At 40.6% G+C, this 26,923-nt stretch overlaps 1 protein-coding gene across 3 annotated transcripts in view; it reads left to right on the top strand.

Annotated features, from left to right (window-relative positions):
• ATAD2 (ATPase family AAA domain containing 2) overlaps nt 1–23,539 on the top strand; it is a 37,866-nt gene extending 14,327 nt beyond the window's left edge. For 2 of the 3 annotated variants that reach the window (XM_030446534.1, XM_030446536.1), the window contains exons 9-28: nt 65–193; nt 962–1,070; nt 1,282–1,397; nt 2,017–2,191; nt 2,877–2,965; nt 4,319–4,478; nt 6,470–6,560; nt 6,999–7,313; nt 8,337–8,448; nt 9,389–9,572; nt 12,333–12,518; nt 13,776–13,911; nt 14,036–14,232; nt 15,439–15,598; nt 15,960–16,082; nt 16,174–16,323; nt 17,510–17,899; nt 19,899–20,017; nt 20,703–20,831; nt 22,286–23,539. In XM_030446534.1, the coding sequence (XP_030302394.1) occupies nt 65–193; nt 962–1,070; nt 1,282–1,397; nt 2,017–2,191; nt 2,877–2,965; nt 4,319–4,478; nt 6,470–6,560; nt 6,999–7,313; nt 8,337–8,448; nt 9,389–9,572; nt 12,333–12,518; nt 13,776–13,911; nt 14,036–14,232; nt 15,439–15,598; nt 15,960–16,082; nt 16,174–16,323; nt 17,510–17,899; nt 19,899–20,017; nt 20,703–20,831; nt 22,286–22,327 (3,112 nt within the window). In that variant the 3' untranslated portion in view covers nt 22,328–23,539. The remainder of the gene's footprint in view (nt 1–64; nt 194–961; nt 1,071–1,281; nt 1,398–2,016; nt 2,192–2,876; nt 2,966–4,318; nt 4,479–6,469; nt 6,561–6,998; nt 7,314–8,336; nt 8,449–9,388; nt 9,573–12,332; nt 12,519–13,775; nt 13,912–14,035; nt 14,233–15,438; nt 15,599–15,959; nt 16,083–16,173; nt 16,324–17,509; nt 17,900–19,898; nt 20,018–20,702; nt 20,832–22,285) is intronic. The other variant, XM_030446535.1, reaches the window with a different exon arrangement.
• Nucleotides 23,540–26,923: the final 3,384 nt, after the last annotated feature.

Below are 26,923 nucleotides of genomic sequence, written 5' to 3'. Positions count from 1 at the left end.
TTGATATTTTTATCTTTCTTATTCTGTACTTTTAATTTTTACTTGTTTGTTTAAATGTTTGCAGACGGAGACACGCAGTCCACAACAGTGATTCCACATCCTCATCCTCATCCTCATCCTCATCATCCTCATCTGATGATGATGAAGAACATTTTGAGAGGCATAGGAAGCACAGCCATAACAGAGAGTTAAGGTTAATGTAATGGAGAATAGGGGAGGGGGGGAATCCACCTGGGAGGAGTTGGCATCTGCCTGACTGAAGTGTTGTCCTCCTAATCTTGTACAGCTTCTGAATTCTGACAATAGTTAGTCCTGTCTGCTGTACTAGCAACTTTAACTGGACCCTCTAAAACTGTATTTTTAGCATTTATTTTTTTAATAAGTCATGTCAGTGCAATTTTTTAGTGTAGAATCCTACTGCTTCTGTGCTCTACAGCTGTTTCTTCAGAAACAAAACCATAACAGAAAATATTATCAACAGAGGAAATTAAGGAGGTTCTGTTACTAAACAGATGCTTTATTTTAATAGCAATCTCATGAAAAAGTTTTCAGCCCAATGTTGTTCAAATGTGTGTCTTCTGGTACATGCATCCCAAGGTCCTTGGGAATGACTGGTGGTGGTGGGCAGCCTTTATCATGCTACTGAAATAAGCATCTCCTTGGACTGTAAGTTTTTGGATGTAGAAGCAAAAAAGTCTTTGAAAGATGTCAGTATGGTTTTTGAGGCATGAATATTCCTAAGTGCTCTTATAATTATAAGTTGCTAATATAATTAGTCAAATGTCTCGACCATTTTCCTTCCATTTTTTGTGGACATGAAATGTAAAACCATCAGAAGGAATATTTAACAATTCAGGAAGTTTCTAACATCTTGTGAATTTACTTGCCATCACTATAAATGCAAAACTCTTGTAGCTGCATCTTAAGTTAGAAAGCCCCTTTCTTTTTGTCTTTAATTCAGGTGTCTTCCACTAAACTTTCGGAAAGATGAGTTGAAGGGAATTCACAAGGATCGTTTGAAAATCGGAGCAAGTCTGGCTGATGTTGATCCCCTACAAATAGATAGCTCAGTAAGTATTTTGTGTCAGTGAAATATTTCCAGTGTTTATGAAAGCTTTCAGTAATATGAAATCCACCTCCCTTGGTTTCCATTTTTCTCTCCAGCAGTATGAAAATTGCTCAGAACATTTCCTTTGTGCTGATGTGGAATTTTGGATGCACCCTTATCCAGGTTACAGCTTTCCTTTAACTTTAAATGTGTTCTTTTCTATTTGGTTTTAGGTACGTTTTGATGGTGTGGGTGGTCTTTCTGACCACATTTCAGCTTTAAAAGAGATGGTTGTTTTTCCACTGCTTTACCCAGAAGTCTTTGAGAGACTCAAAATTCAACCTCCAAGGTAACAGACATCGTATAAAATGATAAATTCTAATTCAGTCCTTTTCAGGAGAATATTCAACCAAGGTATCCATAGGTTTTCATGCTCTTAGAGATATAATTGTTAGCTCTACATACTGGTCACCAAAGCTCTGTCAAGGTATATTGAAATAGGACTTCAAATTCTGTGCTTTCAGTAACTTTAGAAGTATACTAATAGTGAAAAGAAAATCTTTCATGTTTTGCTTCTTTTTATCATTGAAATGATTTTTGAAAGAGTAGCTTTCATAGTTGATAGCTATGTTTACTTGGAAATGCAGAATACGCTTCCCAGCTTTAGAATTCTTCCTTTTCCATTAGCAGTTGGTGGTTTGGGAAACCAAAGCCAGTAATTTAAAAGCTTTCTAAGGGAGGATGAGATGCTGTGCTGTCAAATCTTGCTTTTTGTGAAAACAGAAATGACTGTGCAGTGTATCTCTAAAGTCAGACCTGGCGATTCCTGTTAGCCCAGTCTCAGATTCTGCACTGAAGTTTGCTCTTGTCTGGCTCCTCAGTGCTGTGCTGTGTTCTAGGAATGGCAATAGGTACTTTTCCATGATGTGTTTTTCTTATGTGCACCTTTTTTGTCTCTTTAATTTCAGAGGCTGTCTCTTCTATGGTCCACCAGGGACTGGCAAAACACTTGTGGCTCGTGCACTTGCCAATGAATGCAGCCAAGGTGATAGGAGAATAGCTTTTTTTATGAGAAAAGGTGCTGACTGCCTGAGTAAATGGGTGGGAGAATCTGAACGACAGCTTCGTTTATTATTTGATCAGGTAAGGTTGAACTGTGCTGGGTGTTCTGTCTGAATTGTAACTGTCATTTTTTCTGATCACTATTTTTAAGGAGAACTCACTCTTGTGTTTTGTCAGTTCTTTCCACTAGCATGCAATTGTCTGTGTTTTCCTTTCTCAGTGGGCTTTCTAGGAGCTTGAAATCTTGGGGCATATTGGGGAAAATTAATAAAACAAGCAAGAAGACATTGCAAAGCAACTTCCCCCACCTCAAAAAACAAAACAAACAAAACAAAACAAAACTAACCAGCCCACCAAAAGAACTGAAAAAAACAGGCGCAACAAAGGCACAAAGGGTGGGTGGTTGCAAGAGTCAAGAGGTGTTGGTTTTAGATCAGAGGGAAACAGATGCAGACTGAAAGTATGGTAATTGAAGTTCATAACAGAATTGTTGCTTCCAAAACCTGTGATCAAATTAAGTCCCAGCTCTGCTCTTGTTGGTTGCCAAAGAGCTGTACAAAGAACTGGTATGATTTGCTCCCTGTTACCTGTCTCAGTTTGTTGACACAGGCTGCTATCCTATCCTAGTTGTGACACTGACTCCACTAGCAGTACTAGCCTGAAAGATATATTTTCAGTGACTTTTCAACCCTAACCTTTCTCATGCTTTTTCTCTTTAAAATTGTGCTGGTTTAATTCTGTCAGTATTCCTGTGTTTTCATTCTAGGCCTACCAGATGCGACCTTCAATAATTTTCTTTGATGAGATAGATGGGCTGGCTCCTGTGCGGTCCAGTAAACAAGACCAAACTCATAGGTAGTACTTCTTTTTGTATCTATTTTATCTGTTTGATCTTTGTGAAAAGAAGACCACAACCTATTTAATTTTATATGACATGTTCATTTCTCCTGGAAACTAGTAATACAGTGCTGCTAAACTTATGATTTTTTTTAACAATTGAAAAAAATCACTAAGCTTGATAACAGCACAAGGCCTGTGTTGCCTTTCCTATTTCTTTTTGGTTTAAAATGAGTCATTAGTCAGCATTGGAGAGGTTGACACCACTGAAGGGGGAGAGTCACTCTCTGGGGTGAGTTAGACTGGAGAAGTGAGCTAGCAGGAACTTTATGAAATTCAGTGTGGAGAAGTGCAGAGTCTTGCACCTGGGAGCACATAACTCATGAGTGCAGCTCAAACTGAGATCCACTTGGGTAGAGGGAAGCCTAATGGAAAGGGAGCTGGGGGTCAGGACAATAGACTCAGCAGGAGTGAACAGTGTGCAGCAGCTGCAAAGAAAGCCAACAGGACGCTGGGCTGCATCAACAAGGGCATCACCAGCAGACACAAAGAAGTCATCATCCAGCTCTATTCAGTGCTTGTCAGACCTCACCTGGAGTATTGCATCCAGTTTTGATCCCTGCACACAGACTGGAGAGGGTCCAGAGAAGAGCCATGAAATTAAACAGAGGACTGGAGCACCTGGTGTATGAGGAGAGGCTGAGAAAACTGGGTTTGTGCAGCCTTGAGTAGAGAAGGCTTAGGGGAAACAATATTACAGTGTTCTAATACTTAAAGGGGGGCTGCAAAGAATCTCTTTTCAGCGGTGCCCAGTGATAGGACAAGGAATAATGGGTTTAAACTAGAACATTAGGAGAAACTTGTTTACTGTGAGGGTGAGGCAGCACCGGAACAAGGCTTCCCAGAGAGGTTGTGGAGTCTCCTCTGGAGACTTTCAAAACCTGTCTGGATGTGTTCCTGTATGGCCTGCCCTGGGTTATCCTGCTTTGGCAGGGGGGGGTGAGGGTGGGGTGGGTGAAATCGTCTCTGCAGGTCCCTTCCAACCCCTAACATTCTATGGTTCTGTGATTCTGTGGTTCTTGAGGTTCCTTCCAACCTGACATTCTATGGTTCTGTGGTTCTATGGTTCTTGAGGTTCCTTCCAACCTGACATTCTGTGGTTCTGTGATTCTATGGTTCTTCAGGTCCCTTCCAACCCCTAACATTCTATGGTTCTGGGATTCTATGGTTCTTGAGGTTCCTTCCAACCTGACATTCCATGGTTCTGTGATCTCATCAGCACAGCTTGACCGTTTGGAATGTTCATTGGAGACGGTGGTGTAGCACGTAAGCCAGCTAAAGCAGTGGATGACTTGGTTTTTTTCCTGTTAGCTCTATTGTATCAACTCTTCTGGCACTCATGGATGGCCTGGACAGCAGAGGAGAGATTGTGGTAATTGGAGCAACTAACAGACTGGATTCCATAGATCCGGCTTTACGGCGACCTGGACGCTTTGATAGAGAGTTCCTCTTCAGCTTGCCAAATAAAGAGGTCAGTTTAAATTCAGCCTTAACGATAGCATGGCAGTCCATCTTCATAGCAAAACCACATAACAATGCAGTATCACAGAGTAGTTAAAGCTAAAATCAGTGTTGTACAACTTGGGCAGAAGAGGGATCTCTGGAGAGACTGTGCTGTACAGACGAGGGCAGATCTGGTACTGAATTGAGGTGGTTAAGATGATTTCAAGTAGTTCTACAATTAGTTTTGGTTTCACTGTGCCCAGCCAAGAAAAGGGGATGATGCCAATCCCTGAAATGTTTAAGGAAGAATGAATATATGAATCCTCTATGTCCTCCTTATGTTATGGACATAGAGCTCCTGGAACATGTCCAGAGGAAGGCCATCAAACTGATCATAGGGCTGGGCACATCCCCTGTGAAGACAGGTGGAGGAAGTTGGGGTCAGGCTGGAGAAAGGAGGCTTTGAGGTGATCTCATAGCAACTTTCCAATATCTGAAGGATGCCTACAAGAAAGCTGGGGAAGGGCTTTTTGCACGTGTGTCTTGTGAGAGGACATGGGGAAATGGTTTCAAACTTGAAGAGGGGAGATTTAGGCTAGACATTTGGAAAAAAATTCTCTCCTCTTAGGGTGGTGAGATGCTGGCACAGGTTGCCCAAGAAAGTTGTGGCTTCCCCCTCCCTGGAAGTGTTCAAGACCAGGTTGGATGAGTCTTTGAGCAACCTGGTCTAGTGGAAGGTGTCCCTGCCCATACAGGGGGGTTGGAACAAGATGATCTTTAGGGTTCCTTCCGGCCTTAGCCATTCTATGATTCTGTGTTCTATGTTCCATGTTCTATGAATACGTGCGAAATTCCTACTGCCATCTTGAAAATGCCATAAATATCAAGAATTCTTTTTGCTCACAAAAAAACCTTTTTTTTTTCCACTCCCAAAGTGGTTCATGTTTGCTTACTTGTGTAATCCGCTCAGTCCCTTTCATCCTGACATGCTCTTTCTCTCAGCTCTTGGTTTATGACTGGATAGTTTGCATTTCTGTGTTGGATTGTTCCTAGGCTGGATATCCTGGGTGATACCTCTAAAGTATTTTGGAATCTCATGTTCTTACTGGTATTAATATGGACCTGGACAAAGATGCGCAATATGTTGCACAGGTGCAACATATTGGGATGCTTGGGATGCTTCTGCTACAATGGCATTTGCCAAGCTATGCAAAAACAGGTCTGTAGCAAACCAAAAATACTGCAGGGGTTAAGATCTTGTGTAGAACTGGAAGCCCCTTTCTATGTTTTTTTTCTCTGCCTGTCTCAGATGCTTCTTTTTCGCTTATTAGCACTTTTTGGAAAAAGGATTAATTGCTTGCTTATTGGTTTGAAGGTGAGTGGAAGTCACTAAACAACCTATTTAACACAAACATTGTCTCCAGTTTTTATCTGCTTCCAGGAATAGGAGAGGATGTTTCCATGAAACAAATCTAATGTATGAATCTCTGCTGTGGAAAGATTCTAGAAAACTGCCATAATCAGTTTGTGTACCAGGAAATACTTAAAGTCTTGCTAAGATCAGAGATGGGGACAGGCAATCTTTAACAGTTTCTGGAATAATGGCAATCATTTGAGTCTTAATTATGTTTCTTCTTTGTTGTAATTGTAGCAATTGGAAATGTAGCGCTAGGACTTTTTTCTTCCTTGAACTAACTGGTAGAAGAGCAAATTTGGTTAGCTAATGCCTGTGTCACCATGAATTTTTGCTACATTTGAGAGAATTTTCTTTGTTGAAAAACCTTGTTTGCATATAAATGTTTTTACTACAGTTTTTTCCTCAGAATCACTAGGTGTCAACCTGGTGGAAAATTTTTTATTTAGAAGCTAGAAATGCCTTTGATTTCCCTGCAGGCCCCCAGAATGTTATTGGAATTATTTAAATTTAGCAGATAAGAAAAGTATTAGTACTAAGGAGTTTGGTTTTGGGGGACTTTTCCTAAGAAGAGAAAACTTAAACTGCAACCATTTTGTTTCCAGGCCAGAAAAGAAATTTTCAAGATACACACACAAGACTGGACCCCTAAGCCATCGGATGCATTTCTTGAAGAGCTAGCTGAAAAATGTGTTGGTAAGTTTGAAAACAGAGTTCCTGCAAGAGGCTGAATTCTGAGCAATAAGAGGCTGAATTCTGAGTGATCTGAGCTTGTAGCAGGCAGTACTTGAGCTCTTGTGCCTTGCTGCAGAGCAAGGCAGTGAGGCAGCTGGCACACCTTGTGAGCAGACGAAGGTTTATGCTTCTTTACTTTTCTTTTTCTCTTTGAGAACGTTGAACAGGGTTTGGCATCTGGTTCCAGAGCAGAATTTTGATAATGAGGCTGCATCACAAACTCTTAATGTCAGGCTGCGAGCTACCCAACAAACCTTTTCTGCAATGCAGTAACTCTTTAGATTATCTCTTCACCTCTTAATTTTTGGCTGCCTATGAAGTGGTTCAGTGTTGCACTTTAGAAACCCTTGATTTCTGCGTTGCCTGAGACTGACATTTGATTTTTGTTTTGTTTTTTAGGATACTGTGGTGCTGATATTAAATCCCTGTGCGCTGAAGCCGCCCTCTGTGCCTTGCGCCGCCGCTATCCCCAGATATACCAAAGCAGTGAGAAACTGCAATTAGATGTTGCTTCTATTAAAATAACAGCAGAGGATTTTGTCGTGGCCATACAGAAGATTGTTCCAGCTTCACAGAGGGCTGTGACTTCACCAGGGCGTGCACTCTCAGCTATTTCAAAACCACTGTTTGAAAATATGCTAGAAAGAATTTTACAGGCCTTGGAAAGAGTATTTCCCCACGCAGAGCTTGCACTAAAGGCAGACCAGCAGCAAGGTATAACAACAGCATCAACTTCTTTAAAATTCTGCCAAAAGCAGAATTTGGTTTGTGCAACCAACACAGACAAACCTCTCAGCTGTAGTGACTGTAGAATTTTATAATGTGGGTGTGCACATCTTGATTTCAGGAATATTGTGCATAATCTTTTATTCTGGATTCTAAAGGGAGGTGCAGGATGGGAGCTATGGATGACTTACAACACACAGTAGAGAACTCTGCATTCTCTACTCTTTCTGGCAGTAGTTAGTATCCCATTTATCACCTGAGGAGGTGGATTGAAGGCTTCATGTATGAGGCACCTCTTTGCAAATAAAGATTTTGGTGAGGGGAGAGGGGCATTTTCCATGAATGTTTTTAGTTCCTGACTGCAGAATGTCAGGAGCACAATACAAGGATAAGGGGTTTAAGCTGTAGACTAGTTTAGCTATTATTATTTTTAACCATAGTCTCTTTAATTGAAATGTTAGTGGATCCCACCATACACTTGCAGGTGAGATCAGAATGCTTAAGTGGTGTATAGTCTGGGGCTTGGCTGGCATAGCATACGTGAGCTCCCACTCCTGACTGCCTCAGGTTTAGTCTGTCTGTTGTGAGAGCAAATAAATGGATAAAGTCACTCTCCTTCTGATTAATGGACACCCATTAGTACCTTTCTTATGATGTTAATCCCTGGAGAACATTGTATCAATATTATTCATTCCCAGGAGAGCTGGTAGATGGTTTGCATTGGTAAAAGAGAGGTAGAAATTTTGCCCCCCAGCACAATAAACCAGAAAGGATAGAGGTTTGGTAATTTCATCTCCTCTCTTGTGTCTGCCTTTCATTATCATCCTCCTTCAGTGAATGTTGAGGAGCCTTGTTTACAAGACGTGTTAGTCTGTATACTCTGACTCTCTAGTCCCAGACAAATAGAAGTCTGGAAATGGAAATACAAGATAAGGGGTTTCGAGGCTGTATTAATGCAAGAGCAAGATATGGACTATTCAGGAAAGTTAACAAACCTCTCTTGTCTTTCAGACAGTGTAAATGGGATTTTAAGAGACTGTGCAGTTTACAGTGATGATGAATCACCATCAATCTTTGATGATAAGCCTGGTAGACAGAAGGAGAAGTTCCTCAACTTTGGCAGGTGTTTGTCCCCTTTATATTCTCATTTTAAAGGTGGCTGGGTCTGTAAACAGTTTTGGTGTGAGGTGTGGTAGATGAAGGAGTAAAGTATATGTGGGGGCTGATCAATATTTGCAAGAAACAAGCATGAAGATCCATCTGAGTACTAATGTTCTAAAAATGCCCATCCAACTAAACATGCCAACCCTCTTCCAAAGTCAAAGTGGTCCACAGACCATCCATATGTGGATGTAATCCATGGTATTCCTTGAAAAGACTCAAGACCAAAGAAATGTACTGTCCTTTAAATGAAAAAACCTCTGTGGGTGCCTGTAGCCATATTTTGTCCTTCTGCCTTCCAAGACTGTTTCACCAGTAGTGAAACTATACATTTTTAGAGTAGTGCAGTACTTTAACCCATCCAATTGTGCTCTTCAGATACAGCACCCATGTGTTTCCGTGCCCACAATAATTTTTTTCATAAAATGTTGTTCTGCTCATTCCTTCCTACCCTCTCTACTAAGTGACCAAATTTCAGGCAAACTTGACTCATTTGTTTAGAGGTCTCAAAGTTAAACTCAAGACATACTGAAGATCAGTTTGTAGAGGCAGTGAAGAGATCCAAATTAGTGTGTGCAGAGACTTGTTATTCTCCCTGGCATCAGGTCACTGACCAGTTGCCATGTGTGTATTTAGCTGGACAGAACCCCTGGGTGGTTTCAGAGCTGTCACTTATTCTGGCCAAACACACAGTATATATCCTGGGGACTGGCAGGATTTCTTAGGGAGCTATGGCACAGGTTTGGAAGACAGTGGGCTTTGAGACTTCCTGATCGCAGACCAGGTTTGTTTGCTGGCATGGGGAGAGTATTTACCAAAAAAGAAGTGTATAGGAAAAAACTTTTGTCTGTGTGCCTACTCATTACTTCATTTTTAAACTTGTTTTTTTCTTCTTGTTCTAGAAATGCTTATTGCCAGCCAACATCTTGCAGGCCACGATTCTTACTCGTTGGAGAGCCAGGATGTGGTCAGACTTCTCATTTGGGACCAGCAGTGATACATGCCCTGGAAAAGTTTCCAGTCTATAGTCTAGACCTATCTGTTTTGTTTGTTAGCATCACATCACCAGAGGAAACATGTGCACAGGTATCTTTTTTTTTCTCTTTCATCTCACAGGATTCATGAACTGTGTATCAATTAGTAAAGTAAGCAATATTCATTGTTAATAGAGGGGGACTGGTTTGAATGTGCTGTTATGTTGGCTTATGTCTGAAAATTCACTTTTCTTCTAGATGGCATGATATTGACTAAGGGTGTTATACCTGGCCTTATTTTCCATTCCAAATTAAAAAGTGAGGATAGTGCTAGCAGCTCAGGAAGACGGGAGGTGCTGCCAGTAAACTCGTATGGCAAGAAGTCCTGCTGGTCTCAGTATGGTCAAGAAACTTGTTTTCATTGCTCCCAGTAGATGGCTCTGCATTATCTTGGCTGTGTCTCATGCACTCTTTGTAGCCTTCTTTTTTTCTGTTTGTAAGACAATTAAAGTTTTAGAGAGAAGTGTTTAATTTTACAAATGCTTATGCTGCAGTAAATATGTAGTGAAAGCACTAAAATTCATGTAACATGTTTGTACACTGGTGTGTTTTTCTTAACTAGAAAATTAAATAAAGCAGATTTAGTGCAGTTTTCCTTTTTATCTTTAGGCAGATAATGGGTTTAGTTGTTTGTAATGGCTTTGTAAAATCCTTTGACCTCTAGAAGCAACATGTGAGAGCTGTACAAGTAAGGACATACATATGGCATGACTGATATTCCTTTGTCACATATGAGGAGCAGATCCCTTTTTGTTGTGTGATTGTAGCAGCTGCAATCATACAACTACCATGTCTAGTCACTTCCCAGAGATATCTAGTCACTTCCCAGAGATATCACTTAAACTTCCCATCTTGAACTCCCTGAATCCTGATAATCTGAAAAGGGTGCATGGCCTCTTCTTCAGCTGAGGTACATCTGTAGGCAATGGTTTGTCATCCTCCAAAGCACATAGAATCACAGAATGGTTTGGGTTGGAAGGGACCTTAAAGATCATCGTGTTCCAAACCCCCTGCATGGGCAGGGGCATCTTCCATTAGGCCAGGTTGCTCAAGGCCCCATCCAACCTGGTCTTGAACACTTCCAGGGAGGGGGAAGCCACAACTTCCTTAGGCAACCTGTGCCAGCATCTCACCACCTTAAGAGGAGAGAATTTTTTCCCAAATGTCTAGCCTAAATCTCCCTTCTTCAAGTTTGAAACCATTTCCCCTTGTCCTCTCACTACACACCCATGTAAAAAGCCCTACCCCAGCTTTCTTGTAGGTACCCTTCAAATATTGGAACGTTTCTATAAGGTCACCTCAGAGCCTCCTCCAGGCTGAACAACCCCAACTTCCTCAGCCTGTGTTCATAGGGGAGGTACTCCAGACCTCTGATCATTTTAGTGGCTCTCCTCTGGACATGTCCCAGCAGCTCTGTGTCCTCCTTATGCTGGGGACTCCAGAACTGGACACAGTACTCCAGGTGGGGTCTCACAAGAGCAGAGTAGAGGGGGAGAATCACCACCTTCAAAGCTGTCTGTGCTTCTTTTGATGCAGTCCAGGACACATTTGTCTTTCTGAGCTGCAAGCACACATTGACAGCTCATGTGGAGCTTCTGGTCCACCCCCACTCCCAAGTCCTTCTCCTCCAGGCTGTCCATAATCTTTTCTCCTACTGGTGCATGGGATTGCCTCAAACCAGGTGCAGAACCTTGCACTTGGCCTTGTTGAGCTTCATGCAGTTTGCATGAGTCCACTTCTCAAGCTTGTCAAGGTCCCTCTGGATGGGATCCCTTCCCTCTAGCATGTTGACTTCACCACACAGTTTGTTGTCATCAGCAAACTTGCTGGGATTGCATTCACTTCACACTGTCCGTGTCGCAGACAAAGCTGTCAAACAGCACTGGTCTGAGCACTGACTCCTGAGGAACACCACTCCTCACACATCTCCATTTGGACACTGAGTCACTGATCACAACTCTTTGTGTGTGACCAGCCAGCCAGTTCCTTATCCAACGAGGGGTCCATCCATCAAATCCATATTGCTCCAGTTTAGAGGTCAGAATGTCATGTGGGACAGTGTCAAATGCTATGCACAGGGCCAGGTAGATGATCTCTGTTGCTCTGTCTCTGTCCACTGAGGCTGTGACCCCATCATAAAAGGCCACCAAATGAGTCAGACAGGACTTGCCCTTAGTGAAGCCATGTTTTCTGTCACCAGTCACCCCTTTGTTATCTGTATGTCTTAGCAGAGCCTTCAGGAGGCTCTGTGATCTTGACATAATCTAGTCTGACAGATCTGTTGGTAACAAGAGACTGAGTGATGTGGCTATTCATACAGGCAGAAGACTGGTCACCTCTTCTAAAATGTACTTGAAGTTATGAATTGTAAACAGGATTCTTTTACATTGTCAGCCCACATCTTTTCTTTGTTCAGAATGTGTTCCAGGCCAGCTTGGGTATGTGGCACCTCTGAACTGAAAGTGGTAGAGTTGCAGTCATGTAGGGATTTACCCAGACTAACATGTCTTGCATTAGTGTTGTTTTTTCAGGTGCATCACCACACTGGCTGAGTTGTGAGGGTCTTCAGGAGCTGTCTTACACCTAAGTAGTTTTCAAATCAGGCAGAGATTCAGGTTAATTTTTGTCTGCTTGTCAATGTCTATAATTGAGTCAAAGTGAAAATTTTGCCTTGTTCTTTTGTTGGTTTGCTTGAATGTTTTCTTTTCAGGTAGTCCTGTGTCATAAGATAGCTTGACTGATACCTGCATATTTACTGATTAGTGTTACTCTCTATGGTTTAGTTTTCTCATCTAAGCTGTCATTTTTCCAGTTGATGAGAGAAGCTCAAAGAACAGCACCGAGTATAATTTATATTCCACACATCCATATGTGGTGGGAAACTGTTGGAATTCCCCTGAAAGCTACTTTTACAATGCTGCTACAGAACATGCCAACATTTGCTCCAGTTTTGCTCCTTGCAACATCTGATGTGTCTTACACAGGTCTCCCAGAAGAGGTATTCATGTTATTTGGTTTGTTTGTTTGTTTGAGGATTTTTTTTTTGTTTCTTATGAATTCCTTAATCTTTTAAGCACTGGAGTACTGTGTATTCTTCAGGAAATTCATATTGTTATTGTTCAGGCACCCTACCTAACCAGGCCTCTTATAATTTGTTGAGATAAAACAATGCTGAAAACATGTCTGAAGTGTCTTCTGACTCAAGAGATTGTCTCCAATCCAACTTTTTTCTGTTTCTCACACATTCATGCCTATTACACAGATGTATAAATTTACTTTGACAATAATTCCACTGATTTCAAGATGGTTAGGTATGCATTTAGTAAGAAATATACAGTCCTTGAAATGTAAATGGGAAAAAGGTCTTTTTGCAGAAGACATTTCTACTGAAAAAGTACAGTGGTCACACTGTCAGTGATGGAATGTCATTTCAAGTTTAAATTCCATTTAAATTTCAATGTCTTTATTCATGTAGGTGAAAGCTTTACAGATAAGAAAGCTAAGTTCCAACTTCTATTTAAGTAATTCACAATCAATTTTCAGTTGTGTTCCCTAAGCAAAATCAGTAAGTGTACAGACTTAGCTTTCTGAGAGTCTGTTAAAGGTGATCAAAATCTGGATATGCTGCTCTTGACCATTTTGTCTCAGCCTCTGGGAAGGGAGTGTGTGCTGAGGAGGTGTTACTTAGATGTGTTCATCATCAAAAGCTTTGAAAGGGCTGAATTTTCAACAGAAATGTTTATGCTTAATAAACTAAGTTAATAAATTCTTTGTAAACTAAATATTGAAATTCCTTCTATACTTTCTGGTAATAGAGATTGAAAAGTTGACTAAAACTTGGAAGTATGCAATTTCAAACTCATAATTTCAATTACTTTAAAACCAAACCAAAACACCTTATATCAAAAGCCTGCACTTTTCTCCTAAATGGTGCCTGTTACCTCTGTAGCTGCCATAAAGTTTTGAACTGATAGGCAATAGCAGGTCAATACAAAACAAGCAGTCTTAGAGGTGGTGAATGTCATGATTTTATCAGTGTGTCACCTGGTCCCTTTGAGTTTTAACCCTAGAGGTGTTCCTTAGAGAAGAAAGTTTGATATGCTGAGTTAACATATGTAAATAGAGCCTTCTGAGGCCAAGAACATCACAGTTTATGTTACCCAGATGATTGTTCAATTTAATTTAGAAATCTTTTGGGGATAGAATATGAATTTGTGTGGTCTTATATCTGAAATATCTTCTCCTCATGTTTCAGATTAAAAAATTGTTCAACAATGATTATGGCGAAGTTTTCAGAGTACAGTTGCCTACTAAGGATGAAAGAAGACAATTTTTTGAGGATTTAGTCATAAATCAGTCAGCTAAGCCTCCTGCATCAAAAAGCAACACAGGTGAGAGGATATACTGCATATAAAAATTAACTGTGCAGTGCAGTGTCTGCTTGGGGGGTTATTTTCAATCAGTAATTTTTCATATGCTTGTGTGAATTGACTAAAAGTTTCTGATTAATTGAAGCTTGGCAGCCACTGGAAGTGCTGCCTGTAGCACCACCACCTAAGCCTCGACAGCTGACGGAGGAAGAAGAAAGACAGCTGGAGGAGCAGGAGGAGGATACATTGCGTGAACTGAGGATTTTCTTAAGGGATGTGACTCACAGACTTGCTGTTGACAGACGTTTCAGGGTATTTACAAAGCCTGTTGACCCAGAGGAGGTAAAGTGGTGTTGAACTGTAATGCGATTTTATCTGCGTGTGTTCATATTTTCTCTCTGTATTTATTTCTTGGTGTTTTTGTGCTCTTCGTAAGAAGATTTATCTTTGTTGTTAGGATTGTATTATTCTGACTTTTCATGAAGCAGAAAGTCAGTTTTGCTTTTACTGCTGACTCCTTGAGGCTCTCAAATGTCTGAATATCCAATGAAAGCCCAGCTTACATCCTAAAAGGTCTTGAGAATATTTCAGTTGGAAGGGACCTACAACAGTCATCTAACCAACTGCCAGGCAGACAGAGTTTTCCCATAAAAAGCCTTGGATCCATAGGCCTGTCGGAGCACTGGAAAGCACAGAGATCTCTTTCTTTATAAACAGTAGATATATGACAATTTTTAAAAGGTTTAAAGCTTTTTAATTTACTGTCACTAGTTTCTGTGAGAAGTAGAGTGGAAGCAGCAGTTAAGATTCTATTCTCTGTTTCATCTTGGGCTTCTCAGTAATGATCAATCGTGAGAGCTGTGTGGTTTTTTCTTCCTCCCATACTCTTTATGTCTCTCTTTATCATTTCATTTATTGAATAAGTCAAAGCCTGGGGCAAATACTTCAAAGTCAGTTGTAGTTTTAATACAGCTTTGCATTTCAGCAAACTCCTGTTCTCCTAAGCGTCCACTAACTTGCCTTTCTCTTGCTTTCTAGTTACTGAGAGGTGACTAATTACACAGACAGAGATGTCCTCATCTAAACTAGTCATTAGACTCCTATGCTCTTAGTAAAGATATCCTCACTCTGGGTGCAGTTATCTCCTTGCAAAGTAGATGCTTAGGACAGACACTTGAGAGCTGCAGTTCCTGCAGCCTTTTTCATGCTGCTAACAACAAAGAGAATCTTGGGTGACTTTACTGAGAAAGATTTCTTTGCTGTGATTTTCTGAAGTGAAAGAAAATGAATTGCTTTGTGGTATCTGCTCCCTTCTCTGCCCCACACATGCTTCTGATTTCACTGCTCTTTTTCCCTCTTTGGGTCTGTATCTTCAAAGCCAGTTGAAATAATCCTTCTGTTTTCAAGATACTAACTGGTTAATTTCTCCAACTTTTGCTGTGTCATAAATATTCATGGGGTTGAGTAAGTCCTTTTCTTGACTTTATTAAAATAATAATTTTAGCAGAGACTTTGTTAAATCTCTAAGTTTGTGTGTTTCATTTGTAGGTGCCTGATTATGACACAGTTATCAAACAGCCCATGGACCTTTCGACAATTCTCTCTAAGATTGACTTGCATCAGTACCTAACTGCAAGAGATTTTCTAAAAGACATTGATCTTATCTGTAGCAATGCTTTAGAGTACAACCCAGATAAAGATCCTGGAGGTGAGGATGTGTTTTCATCCTTAATTTGTAAAAAATTTAAATGTATATATGGATAAATGTCATCTGTGGACAGTAGATGTGGGATTAGAGCATTTTAGACACTCGCAGAGAGTTGGGGTTTTCTTCCCATGTTTCTCCATGTTGTAGCATTAAACTGCTTGGGCAGGAAGTTGTAGTAAAAGTGCTGATCAGGGACCAGTGCTATTGCTTTAGTAATTAACTTTTATGTTGTTATGCTGAAGATATTCACTGAAATAACCTTTCAGAACCTGCCTATAAAAAGGGCAACATCTTTCTAAGTGATCAAAAGAGGATTTCACTGGGCAGTAGAAAATACTCAGTTCTGACTGTCAAATTTCAGATCGCCTCATTAGGCACAGAGCTTGTACTCTGAGAGATAATGCATATGCCATAGTGAGGGAAGAACTGGATGAGGATTTTGAACAACGCTGTGAAGAAATTCAGGAATCTCGTAAGAAAAGAGGTATGGGTTTTGACACTAAGGATTTTAAGACTTGGTAGTTGTTACCAGTAACACAAGACACAATTCTTTGCTCTCTGTTCTTTATTGCAAGGTTGTACCTCTTCAAAGTATGCTCCATCTTACTACCATGTAATGCCAAAGGAGAACTCTGCTCCTGAGTGTAAGAGAACAGACCCAAAGTGTACAGAAGTCACAAAGATGCCAGCAGCACCAGTTGATTCCAGCACACCTCGCTCTCATGGCAAGTCGCATTTTATTTGGACTTTCTTGGAGAAGGTGCTGAAGTGATTGGTACTTTCTCCATTCCTGTGACAGAACAGGTTTCTGTGATGCCTGGTTCTCCATGGTAGAGGAATTACATCTTGTAATTTTCTTCAAAATGCGAGATAAATCTGTAGGTCATTTGTTCATTATGGTTATGAAGTTCAAGCAGTGTGGCTGGCTTACATTGCAAGATACCAACTTTGGTGGCACATCTGACATTTAACAGCTCCTAAGTTGCTACCTCTCGAAGTCAAAAATGTTGTGCATGGCAGCTTCTGATTATCCAACTGGGTTTTAGTTACATGAAACAGTATTTTTCCCTTCCCTGCCTTCATATGCTAAAATCTGTGCCACCTCTTCCTGTGATTTCCAGTTGAAAGGGAGAAAGAGGGAAAACCAAGGAAAAAACAGTAATAATCGGTATCTAAAGAAGAGATGAGTATTTCCTCACTTTTCCTGTGAAAAGGACATAAAAGGACAAAGGAACTTTGGTCTCTCTCAGTTCAAATGCTTGATGTGGTGTCAAGTTTCCTGGTCTCACTGGCATGGCTGGGAATTTTGCCACTGACTTCACCCATGTGCTTTGTTCTGTACTCCATTAATACAAAGCATGGTGGGTTTTTCTGAAAGGCAAAAATCCAAAGTTTGTTTTACAAGGTTAACTGAATCAGGTAGCCTATTAAGTGTCAGGATTTATGGACAGTTTTTTTCTCCAGCACATATTCCCCTAAAATTGTCTCTTCAGCTTTGCCCACTCTGTGCTTAACTTCTGAAGTTTACAGCTTTAGGAAAGATTTGAAGGCAGGCTTATCTCCAAATGAGCTTTTCTGTTGTTCATCTGTATTAGTCAACATAAGACATCAAGTGACTTCACCCAGTGACCTTGCTTTGCAGTAATACTTCTGATGTAAAGTAAGAATTTTCTCATAAAATCCTGAGGGTGATGAGTTTGTGAATGAAATCCTGTAGCTGGCTTTTAAAAATCTAGTAGCAAATTTACCTCGTTACCTTGCAACCCTTTTTCTAGACATGTGTGGGGAGTCAGACAATGGTACTTAAGCTCCTTTGATCATCCTCCTTGTAACTCAAGTAAGATGAGGATGCTGAATTTTGAACGGAGAACTGTTAGGTAATGGGGTCCTTTTTCTTATCTCTCTTTACAGATATGTCAAAAAGAAAACGTAGGAAGAAGAAAGGGTCTTCAAGTCTCACAAAAAAGAAGATGAAGTTTCAGTTTAATAAAGAGAATAAAGTTCCAGAAGACCAAAATGAAGAAGAGAGTGATGAAGAGTTGACAGAAAAACAAGTTTGTAACGCAGATCACACTGAAGCTGAGTCCACGCAGGACTCCTCTATGGAAGAAAATGAAAACATACTTCAAGAACGACAGAAAAATGGGAATGAAAATAAATCTGGGACAGAAAATGAGAGAGTTCTCCCTGTGGCTAGGTCTGCTTCTGAAAGGAGAAGTGTCATGCTTCCTGAACATTCAGACCTCGGAAAGGAGAGGGAAATACCAGAAGCAGAAAGTTCTCAAGACAGAGATTCAAACGGTAAGTGAAAGGTCATGCAGGTCATATCACTCCTTTTTCTTCCAATGAGGATTACATTATTTATGAGGTTTTAGCCTGCTTTAATTCCATTCTGTTATTTCTGTTTTATCCCTTAAAGTCAGCACACAGTGTTTTCCTGCATAATGATACTGTCTCTTTAGTTATGACAGCCAAACACCAGTTCTGCAGCTGCAGGTTTTTTCGTTCCAATTGAAAAACAATAATGGGCTTTCTTTTATTGTATGAGTATCTTTCCAGTTATGAGCTGCATACTTAAAAGACTGTACCATCAGACAATGGGGATGCAGAGTCACCTGTAGAAGAGAAGAATTATTCCTAGTGTTTGCAATGGAAGATATGTTTCCAAGCCTAAATTATTTTGGAGTTTTACTGTGCAAGGCTGTAATGGCAACAGGACTGTGGTTTTTTCATGGTTTTATCCTGTGCTTTTCTCCAGTGCCTTTTTTGTATATCTGAATTCTTAATTGTCATGGAGCAGTTATTTTTGCTAGAAAGGAAATAAGTGTCAAACATTTCTCAGTGAAGAAATGGTAACAGTTCAGTCTGTGTCACTGCAGTGAGAGACTGTATTCCAGGGACAGGATCATAGAGTCATAGAATCTGCTGGGTTGGAAGGGACCCATCAGGATCATCAGGTCCAACTCCTGTCCCTGTGTCAGGCACCCCTAGGATGACACCCTGTGCCTGAGAGCATCATAGAAACGCTTCTTGAACTCAGGCAGAGGCTTAGTGCTGTCACCACTGCCCTGGGGAGCCCATTCCACTGCTCAACCACCCTCTGGGTAAAAAAACTTTTTCTAATAGCTAACCTAAACCTCCCCTGATTCAACTTGTACCATTTCCCCGAGTCCTGTCTTTAGTCACAGGAGTGAAGAAATTGGTGACAGTCCCATCTCTTCCCCTCTAGAGGAAGACTTATACTGCAATGAGGTCTCCCCTCAGCCTCCTTTTCTCCAGACTGAACAATCCAAGTGACCTCAGCCACTCCTCATAAGTCATTCTTTCCAGACCCTTCACTCATCCTTGTTGCTCATCCTTGTTGCTCATCCTTTGGACACTCTCCAGTAGCTTGTCATCTTTTTTTATACTGCAGTGCCCAAAACTGCACACAGTACTCAAGGTGAGGCTGTACCAGTGCAGAGTAAAGTGGCACAATCATCTCCCTTATCTGCCTGCTGACACTGTTCTTAATGCACTCCAGGACACAGTTGGTCCTCCTGGCTGCCAGGGCACACTGCTGGATCATGTTCAGTTTGCCATCAGCTAGGACCCCCAGGTCCCTCTCTGCCTTGCTCTGATCCAGCCACTCATTCCCCAGTCTGTATGTGCCACCCATCCTAGGTGCAGAACTCAGCCCTTGCCCTTGTTAAACTTCATGTGGTTGGTGATTGTCCATCTCTCTAACCTGTCAAGGTCTCTCTGCAGGGCCTGCCTGCCCTTGAGGGAGTCAGACACTCCTCCCAATTTTGTATCATCCGCAAACCTGCTTAAAATTCTTTCCAGTCTTGGTCCAAGTCATTGATAAAGATGCTGAAGAGGACGGGGCCAGGGATGGAGCCCTGTGGGACCCCACTACTGACCAGTTGCCAGCCTGATGTTACCCCATTCACTGTCACTCTGTGCTCAACCTGTGAGCCAGTTGCTCACCCATTGTATAGCACAGTTGCCCAGCTGTACACTGGACATTTTATCGATGAGGATACCATGAGAGACAGTATCAAAAGCTTTCCTGAAGTACAGAAGTATATCCACTGGCTTCCCTTGATCCTTCAGGTGTGGTACAGTGTGGCCATCACGTTGAAAAGCAGAACAAGGGATCCCATTAGTCCTCATTTCCACAGGTTTTGTCACATCATCCCATTGTTCACCATTGACAACCTGGTTTTGTCTGTCCCCAACCCTGGTTTTACCCCTACCCAGAATAATTCACTGATACCAGATACAGAAGTCTTGACTTAAGGAATTTATGTCATTCCAGATTTGTGGGTACAACGTATGACTCGTGGAAAACGCTCTCGGCTGGAAGAGCATCGGATGGTTGGGAAGGCAACAGAAACTCCCCTGCAGCCAGTGACTGTGGATTACTATGAGCTCAAAGTAAGTGATTTCAATTTTGTTAATACCCAAGTAGGACATTTTTGTGCTACATGTGCAGTTGCAAATTAAGTTAACCGAAGGCAATTAAAACAATTTATGGGAAGGGGAACTTGTGAAAGAACTCAACCAGGAATGGACTATAACTCTTGTATTGCCACACCTGGTGTAGGCTGCTCTTCTAGCTTTTGGTGAACTAAATGGTTCAGCTCATGAGTAAAGGTGAGCACCTGAGGTTGCTTCTGTTGCCAGTGTAGCCTGGCTTCCAAGGACCCATTTTAGAATGCCCTGCATCTCAGCTGGTTTTTCTAATGAAATCCAACAGTGCCTTTGCTGTGGCAGCTACTATGTGACAAAGTGCATTGTGACATTCCCTGCTGCTCTGGAAGCTGTTGATTTGTAATTATGGTTGCTGATGAGATAGACTGATTAGTAAATAAAATATTGTCTGAAATGTAAGTTTTCCTTTTCTCTGAACTGAAAAATTAAATCCTTTTCTCCAGTTAAATTATGTGAGATACTTAATGTATTCTCTGAAGTGTCACTCATATTTTATTTAGCAGGATCAGAAAGCAGGCTGTCACTTCTATTTTTATTGTTTAGCTTCTGAAAACATAAGAGGCCTATGCAAAGGATCTTGTGCTATTCTAAACTGATAATTTCCTTTTTGTTTGGTTGTTTTTTTCAGCAACTGCTGCATTTTGTCACTGTGATAACAGAGAACTTGAGTATATTTCACCTGGAAAAACTGTATGCTCTTCTCAGTCAATGCATTTACCATCATCGGGAAGATAGCGACAAAACTGAATTAGTGAAGGTAATTTTTTTTGTCTTCCAGCACTTTCTGTCACTGTTAGGCATGGCTGTGCTATGCACATGTATGTGTGCACCCTGAGCATCACAACTATTTAGTGTTACTCTTTACTGCTTAGTTGCCTGTGTTCTGGGACTTTTTTATTTTAGTCTGCAAGAGAGACATTTAACCATTTCCAAAACCGTTGTTGTATATTGCTGGCAGTTTCAGCAGGGAAAGGCTTCAATTTGAAGAAAATTCCCCAATTCTGCCCTCTCAAAGCAGTTCCCCTCATCTGTGCACAACTGTCCTCCTGCAGAATGTCATTAGGGATGGGGGCTAAGGAAGGAGGGTGCTTTGCCCTGTTGCTTCCTCTTTCTCACCTTCCAGGCAGTCAGATGTTGTAAGAATAAGACATTGTAGAGCAGACATTCCATTCTTGAAAAGAAATCAAGTATGACACGTAGCAAAAGTGTGAGACTTTCCTCTTGTCTCAACCATCATCTCTCTTGTAGCAAGCATGGCTCGAGCATCTTTGATTTGATATAAGAGGAGATTTCTACCCATGCTACTTTAATGCTAATGAGTCAAGTTGTATTTTCTGTGCCTGCAAGAGAGGATTTCTGAGTTTCCAGAACTCAGCAGAACTCTTACAGAGGTACCCATGTTCCCAGTCAGGCATTCCCAGTATCAAATTGATTTAGGTAGGCTGGAAATTCAGTCTTTGGATTTAAGATCCTTGTGTCCAGTTGTCTTTGAGATGCTGTGCCTGAGAATAGATACAATTCCTCCTTGGAATTCCTCTTGGTCTGCCTTAATAAAAAGGAAGCATCTTCTCTTTGGCCCAGGTCGTCTCAATCACTTCTAACATATCTGATAAGAAGTTAGAACAGACTGTTCTGACTGAGCAACAGAGAGGATTATTTGGATTCAGAGAGGCCATTCCTGAAAAAGGCACCCTTCTCTCATCCAGTATAACAACATGTTTTTTACATGAGAAGGGATTTATTGCTATTCTCTGAGCTTCTGTGATGTGACTTTTAAAGCTTATATTAAAGGAGAATCGATTTGTTTCTTTCTTCTACCTGTAACAAAATAGTGTCTCCACTTCAGAGTAATTTCAAGTTGGCCAGGAGCAAGCTCTACTATATGGTGAGACTGTAAACAAGTAATCATTCAGGGTGAGAGAGTATTTCCAGCTTTTAGCTGTAGCTTTTCAGGAACTGTCTTCTCTTTCTAACTGCTGAAGGCACTCTTGATACAGGTCCATACTGTTTCTCTAGCATACTCTCTGTTTTGGATGAACAAGGATGTGTTTGAAGCCAGTGGGTCTAGAGAACTGTCATGATGGTGCTAGCACGTGTAGTTGCCAAATAATACTTGCATTTACATACAGATTCTTTGTTCTTACGATGAAGAAATTAACAGCATTCTTAAGCTTTTCTTCATGCTAATGTGCTGTTCTTTTTTCTTGTTAGGAAATGAAGAAAGAAATTGCAGCCTTCAGTTCTGTTCAGTGATACTTGATTTCACCACATTTGGCTCTAGTCTCTAATGTTTTTTTTTTCATTGCATGCTGTTATATGCATAACTCCATATATATTTATATAGAACAGATATATCTTAAAATTTATTCTAAAAGCTCAAATAAAGTTCTTAAACTGCTATTTTCATCCTTTATATTGTTTTATGATACATACTGCTGTGATTACCTTTGGAATGCTGCATATTGGAACATCTCTCAGATAATTTCAGTACATCTCTCTAAAGGAAAACAATTGAAAACTTGATAAACCTTTATCATTGTTTTTCAGCTTGTGAGAATACATTTTTCTGAAGTAGTCTGTGGTGCTCTGCAGTCCACTGAATAATATATCATAAAGGTTTTAAATGAAACCTCATTTTGCTGTATGAAAAGTAAGTCCTGTAGGAACCTCTTATAATGCAGTTCAGAGGTAATTTTTTTTAATTACATGATAGCACCTCAGGTGTCTTTCATATGGAATTAGCAAACTCAATAAAGTATATGGGAGAAACACCCTTTCCACAAACATAAGAACTTTTGCTGTGGCACTTTCTTGCCTGTCAGAAAAACCTAACTTGAAACAAAGCCAGATTTACTACTGTAATTTCCTAGGGTAAAGTTTATTCTTCCTTGTAAAAAATGACAGTCTTCTGGGTACTGGAGAATTGCATTTTAATATAAATTTTTAGTTGCAAATCAGATGGCTTGTAGTTTGAGTTAAATTGTAAATAGTTTTCTATTTATCTGGAGAGAATTATAGCTGTTTACTACATGAAACTGAGTATATTGTCAGTGAAAAATATATTTAAGTATAAAAGCAAAGCAATACCCCGTTTTGAAGACTTACGCCTCTTCAAGCCAGCAGAGCAAATGTCTCTCAGTTAATTTGAGAGTGTTATTAAAAAAAATTGGTAATAAGTTAGGCAAAGTTTAATTTGATGGGAATAAAATTTTATATCAGTTGTGATAAACTAATATGGCACAATACCTTGCTGTTGTGTTATGTCACCTCACATACACAGCACCTGTGATTCTGAATGCTTAACTGTGCAATCCCCTGTGTGTGTTTGATTTCTTATCTATGTTTTCAGTTGGGTTTTTTTGCTTCCTTTCTAGTGTGTTTGTCCAACCATTTGTGTACTATGAAGATTTTTTTCTTCTATCTGTACTGTTGGGATGGGTATTAATAAAAAATGAGTCACCTTTGGGGGTTTTTTGACTGCTCTGTTTCAATCACAGATTAATTTTAATTATGAACAGCCTAATACTTACCAGCATGAATCTGAAGATGTAAAATAAAAACTCCGTGTGCCCAGCTTCCTCCACTCCTGGTGTATTGGTTCTGCAACAAAGGCAAGCACAGGAAGAAGAAAATTATACTGAAAATTGTAAACATTTTTGTGTAATTTTTTACTACACTGGAAATATAAAATGATCAGAGGGCACCTCCCCTATGAAGACAGGCTAAAGAAGTTGGGCTTGTTCAGCCTAGAGAAGAGGAGGCTCTGAAGTGACCTTAGAGCTGAAAGGGGCCTACAAGAAAGCTGGGGTAGGGCTTTTTACACAGGTGTGCAGTCAGAGGACAAGGGGAAATGGTTTCAAACTTGAAAAGGGGAGATTCATGCTGGACATCAGGAAAAAAATCTTTCCTGGGGGGATGGTGAGATACTGGAACAGGTTGCCCAAGGAAGTGCTGGCTGCCCCTTCCCTGGAAGTGTTTAAGAACAGGTTGGATGTGGCCTGGAGCAACCTGATCTAGTAGAAGGTGTCCCTGCCCATGCAGGGGTTTTCAAAGCAGATGACCCAAACCATCCTATGGTAGATGATATGAAACACAACATGCCATTTCATTGGAGGGGTCTGACAAAAAACAAAAAAGTGAGTTCTAAGAAATACTGACACAGAATATAACAGTTACAACTTGGACAGAACACAGTGCATTTTAACCTTACCAGATCAGAAAAAAAAATAAATTCTCCAATTGCCTTGGCTGCATTCATTAGCAAGTGCACAAGCAACAAGTGTTTTGCCAGTCCCTGGTGGGCCATAGAAGAGACAGCCTCTGCAATTAAAGAGCCAAAAAAGGTGAACATAAGAAAAACATCACGGAAAAGTACCTATTGCCATTCCTAGAACACAGCACAGCACTGAGGAGCCAGACAAGAGCAAACTTCAGTGCAGAATCTGAGACTGGGCTAACAGGAATCAACAGGTCTGACTTCAGTGATTCACTGCACAGTCATTTCTGTTTTCACAAAAAGCAAGATTTGACAGCAAAGCATCTCATCCTCCCTTAAAAAGCTTTTAAATTACTGGCTTTGGTCTCCCAAACTCTAATTTGGTCTCCCACCAACTGCTAATGGAAAAGGAAGAAGAATTCTAAAGCTGGGAAGAGTATTCTGCATTTCCAAATACAGTCATCAACTAGGAAAGCCAATACACTGCTGTTTCAAAAATCAATTCAATGGTAGAAAGAAGCAAAACATGGAAAGATTTTTCTTTTCACTGTTAGTATATTTTAAAGTTACTGAAAGCACAGAAGTTGAAGTCTTATTTCAATATACCTTGACTGAGCTTCAGTGACGAGTATATGGAGCTAACAATTGTATCTCTTAACAGATTTATGTTCTTTTTCATAACAGAGAAGTAATTCAGCAGTTTAAGAAGTGGACAGATTCTTATTTTAGCTCAGGAACAAGAACTGCAAATTTCTAGTTGCAAGTACGATCAACTGCAAAAATTGACACTTGAGCACTTGGAAAGAAGGGGAGTCAGTTGGAGAGACAACTGGACTTACATGGAAAAAATTACAGTTGACTGTCAAGAGAAAATTCCTTCCTGCTTATAAAGTAATCAAGTTGACTTGTCCATTGAACTGAAAACATTTAGGAATATCCAGGCCCCAAAAAACATACTGACATCTTTCTAAGACTCTTGCTTCTACATCCAAAAACTTAAAGTCTAAGGAGAGGCTTGTTCACTGTGTTTCAGACGCTGGGCTGAAAACCAGATTTTAATCTGTTCCTCTGTGTACTTAGCTTGAGTGGAAAGAACAGTGATTTCTGACATGGTTGGATATGGGAATTTGTTGTAGGTGTTGAGCAGAAGAGGATTGTTATCCAAAGCAGTATTATAGGCTGGAATGCTGTTGACAGGTATTAGGACTTATGGAATCAGGTTTGAGTTCTGTGGAGCTGTAACAGCTGTTATAACCTGTGCCACCCCAGGCTGAAGCACTGGTGCTGGAGTCACCACTGCACCGGCCACATCTGCTGCACTGCAAACACCGTGCTATAAATCAGTTCTTGTAATGTCTCAACATTTATCCCATTAGCAGCTTTGCTTTTGTAGTGCAATCAGATTAAAAAGAGACAGTTGAGGATGAGATGCTGAGCCACACTCTATTCTAAAGTCCACATCCACCACCTGTAGCAAAGAAGAGACAGTGGAATTAGTTCAGTTGAAAGAGGAACTTCCAGCCCAATACCTATTGTAGCTTAAGGTAGGTCAGGCCTTTGGGGTTCATGCTGACACTCTTCACCCCCTGAAACCAGCAGACCCATTCCAAGGACACATGCCTGAAGCTAAGTTAAGAAAGGCTGAAAATTGTTTCTGCAGTCTTGCTTTTGGAGTGCTTTGCCTCCATGATGACTTCTCCTGACTGCCCTGTGAGCTCAAGTCCTTCCTATCACAAACTCAACCCCAGGACAACATCTCCACTGCTGACTCTGCCGTGTCTTTGGTGTCAGAGGTTGTGAAGGGTCCCAAAAAAGGCAGCCCAGGCTGTTTTCCTGTTGCATTCTGCATGGGAGCATGAGCACAAGCAGGGCCTTTCTCCCAGGTCTGAACATAGGCAAAACAATGCCTTTTTAAGGCACTTTGGCAGACAAAAGATGACTGGCCTTTCTTCCTAGCTCCCCAGATGTCATTATCTAATTGAAGACAATCCCAAACCAATAAAAGTTGATTGCTAGCACATGGCAATTAACTAAAATCTCTTTTCATGCCACTATGCATTAACAGGAACATGACTGATTGTGGGAACCATACCAGAGAGAAAAGGCATTAAAGACTGATACAGCAAGCAGAAGCCAAACAAAATTATATATTCTCTGATTGAATTCCCCACCCATTTCTAAGAAAAAAAAAAAAAAAAAGTACCAGCATATGAAGTTGAAACCTATACAAATTCAGAGAAGAATTAAAATCTTAATTATCACAGACTTGAGTTAATTTTATCCTGCAGAGACCATGAGCAGTCTGCTGGAAATTATACACAAACTTCTACAGAGGTTCTGGAATACTTTTCTTCTTGAAATACAATCAGACACTGATTTCAGATATCAAAGACCCCAGAAGTACACTCATTTTTAGACAGTGGAGCATTCCCAAAGTTGGGAAATGTTCATATCCAAGGAAACACTCAGCTGTTTCAGGAGGTTTAGAAAGGGACCAGCATGTTACATGTTAAGAACAGCAGGCCAGCTCTGTTTATGATCGAGTCTTAAAGAAAAACAAGCAGTGTAAAAGGAAGAATCACCTTTCAAAGAGGAAAGATATGTGTTCATATTCCTGAATAAAAAGGCTTGGA

The sequence above is a fragment of the Calypte anna genome, chromosome 2 (genome assembly GCF_003957555.1).
Source record: "Calypte anna isolate BGI_N300 chromosome 2, bCalAnn1_v1.p, whole genome shotgun sequence".
Lineage (NCBI taxonomy): Eukaryota > Metazoa > Chordata > Aves > Apodiformes > Trochilidae > Calypte > Calypte anna.
Note: the sequence above shows the minus strand (reverse complement) of the source record. Positions and strands in the feature narration are given on the sequence as shown.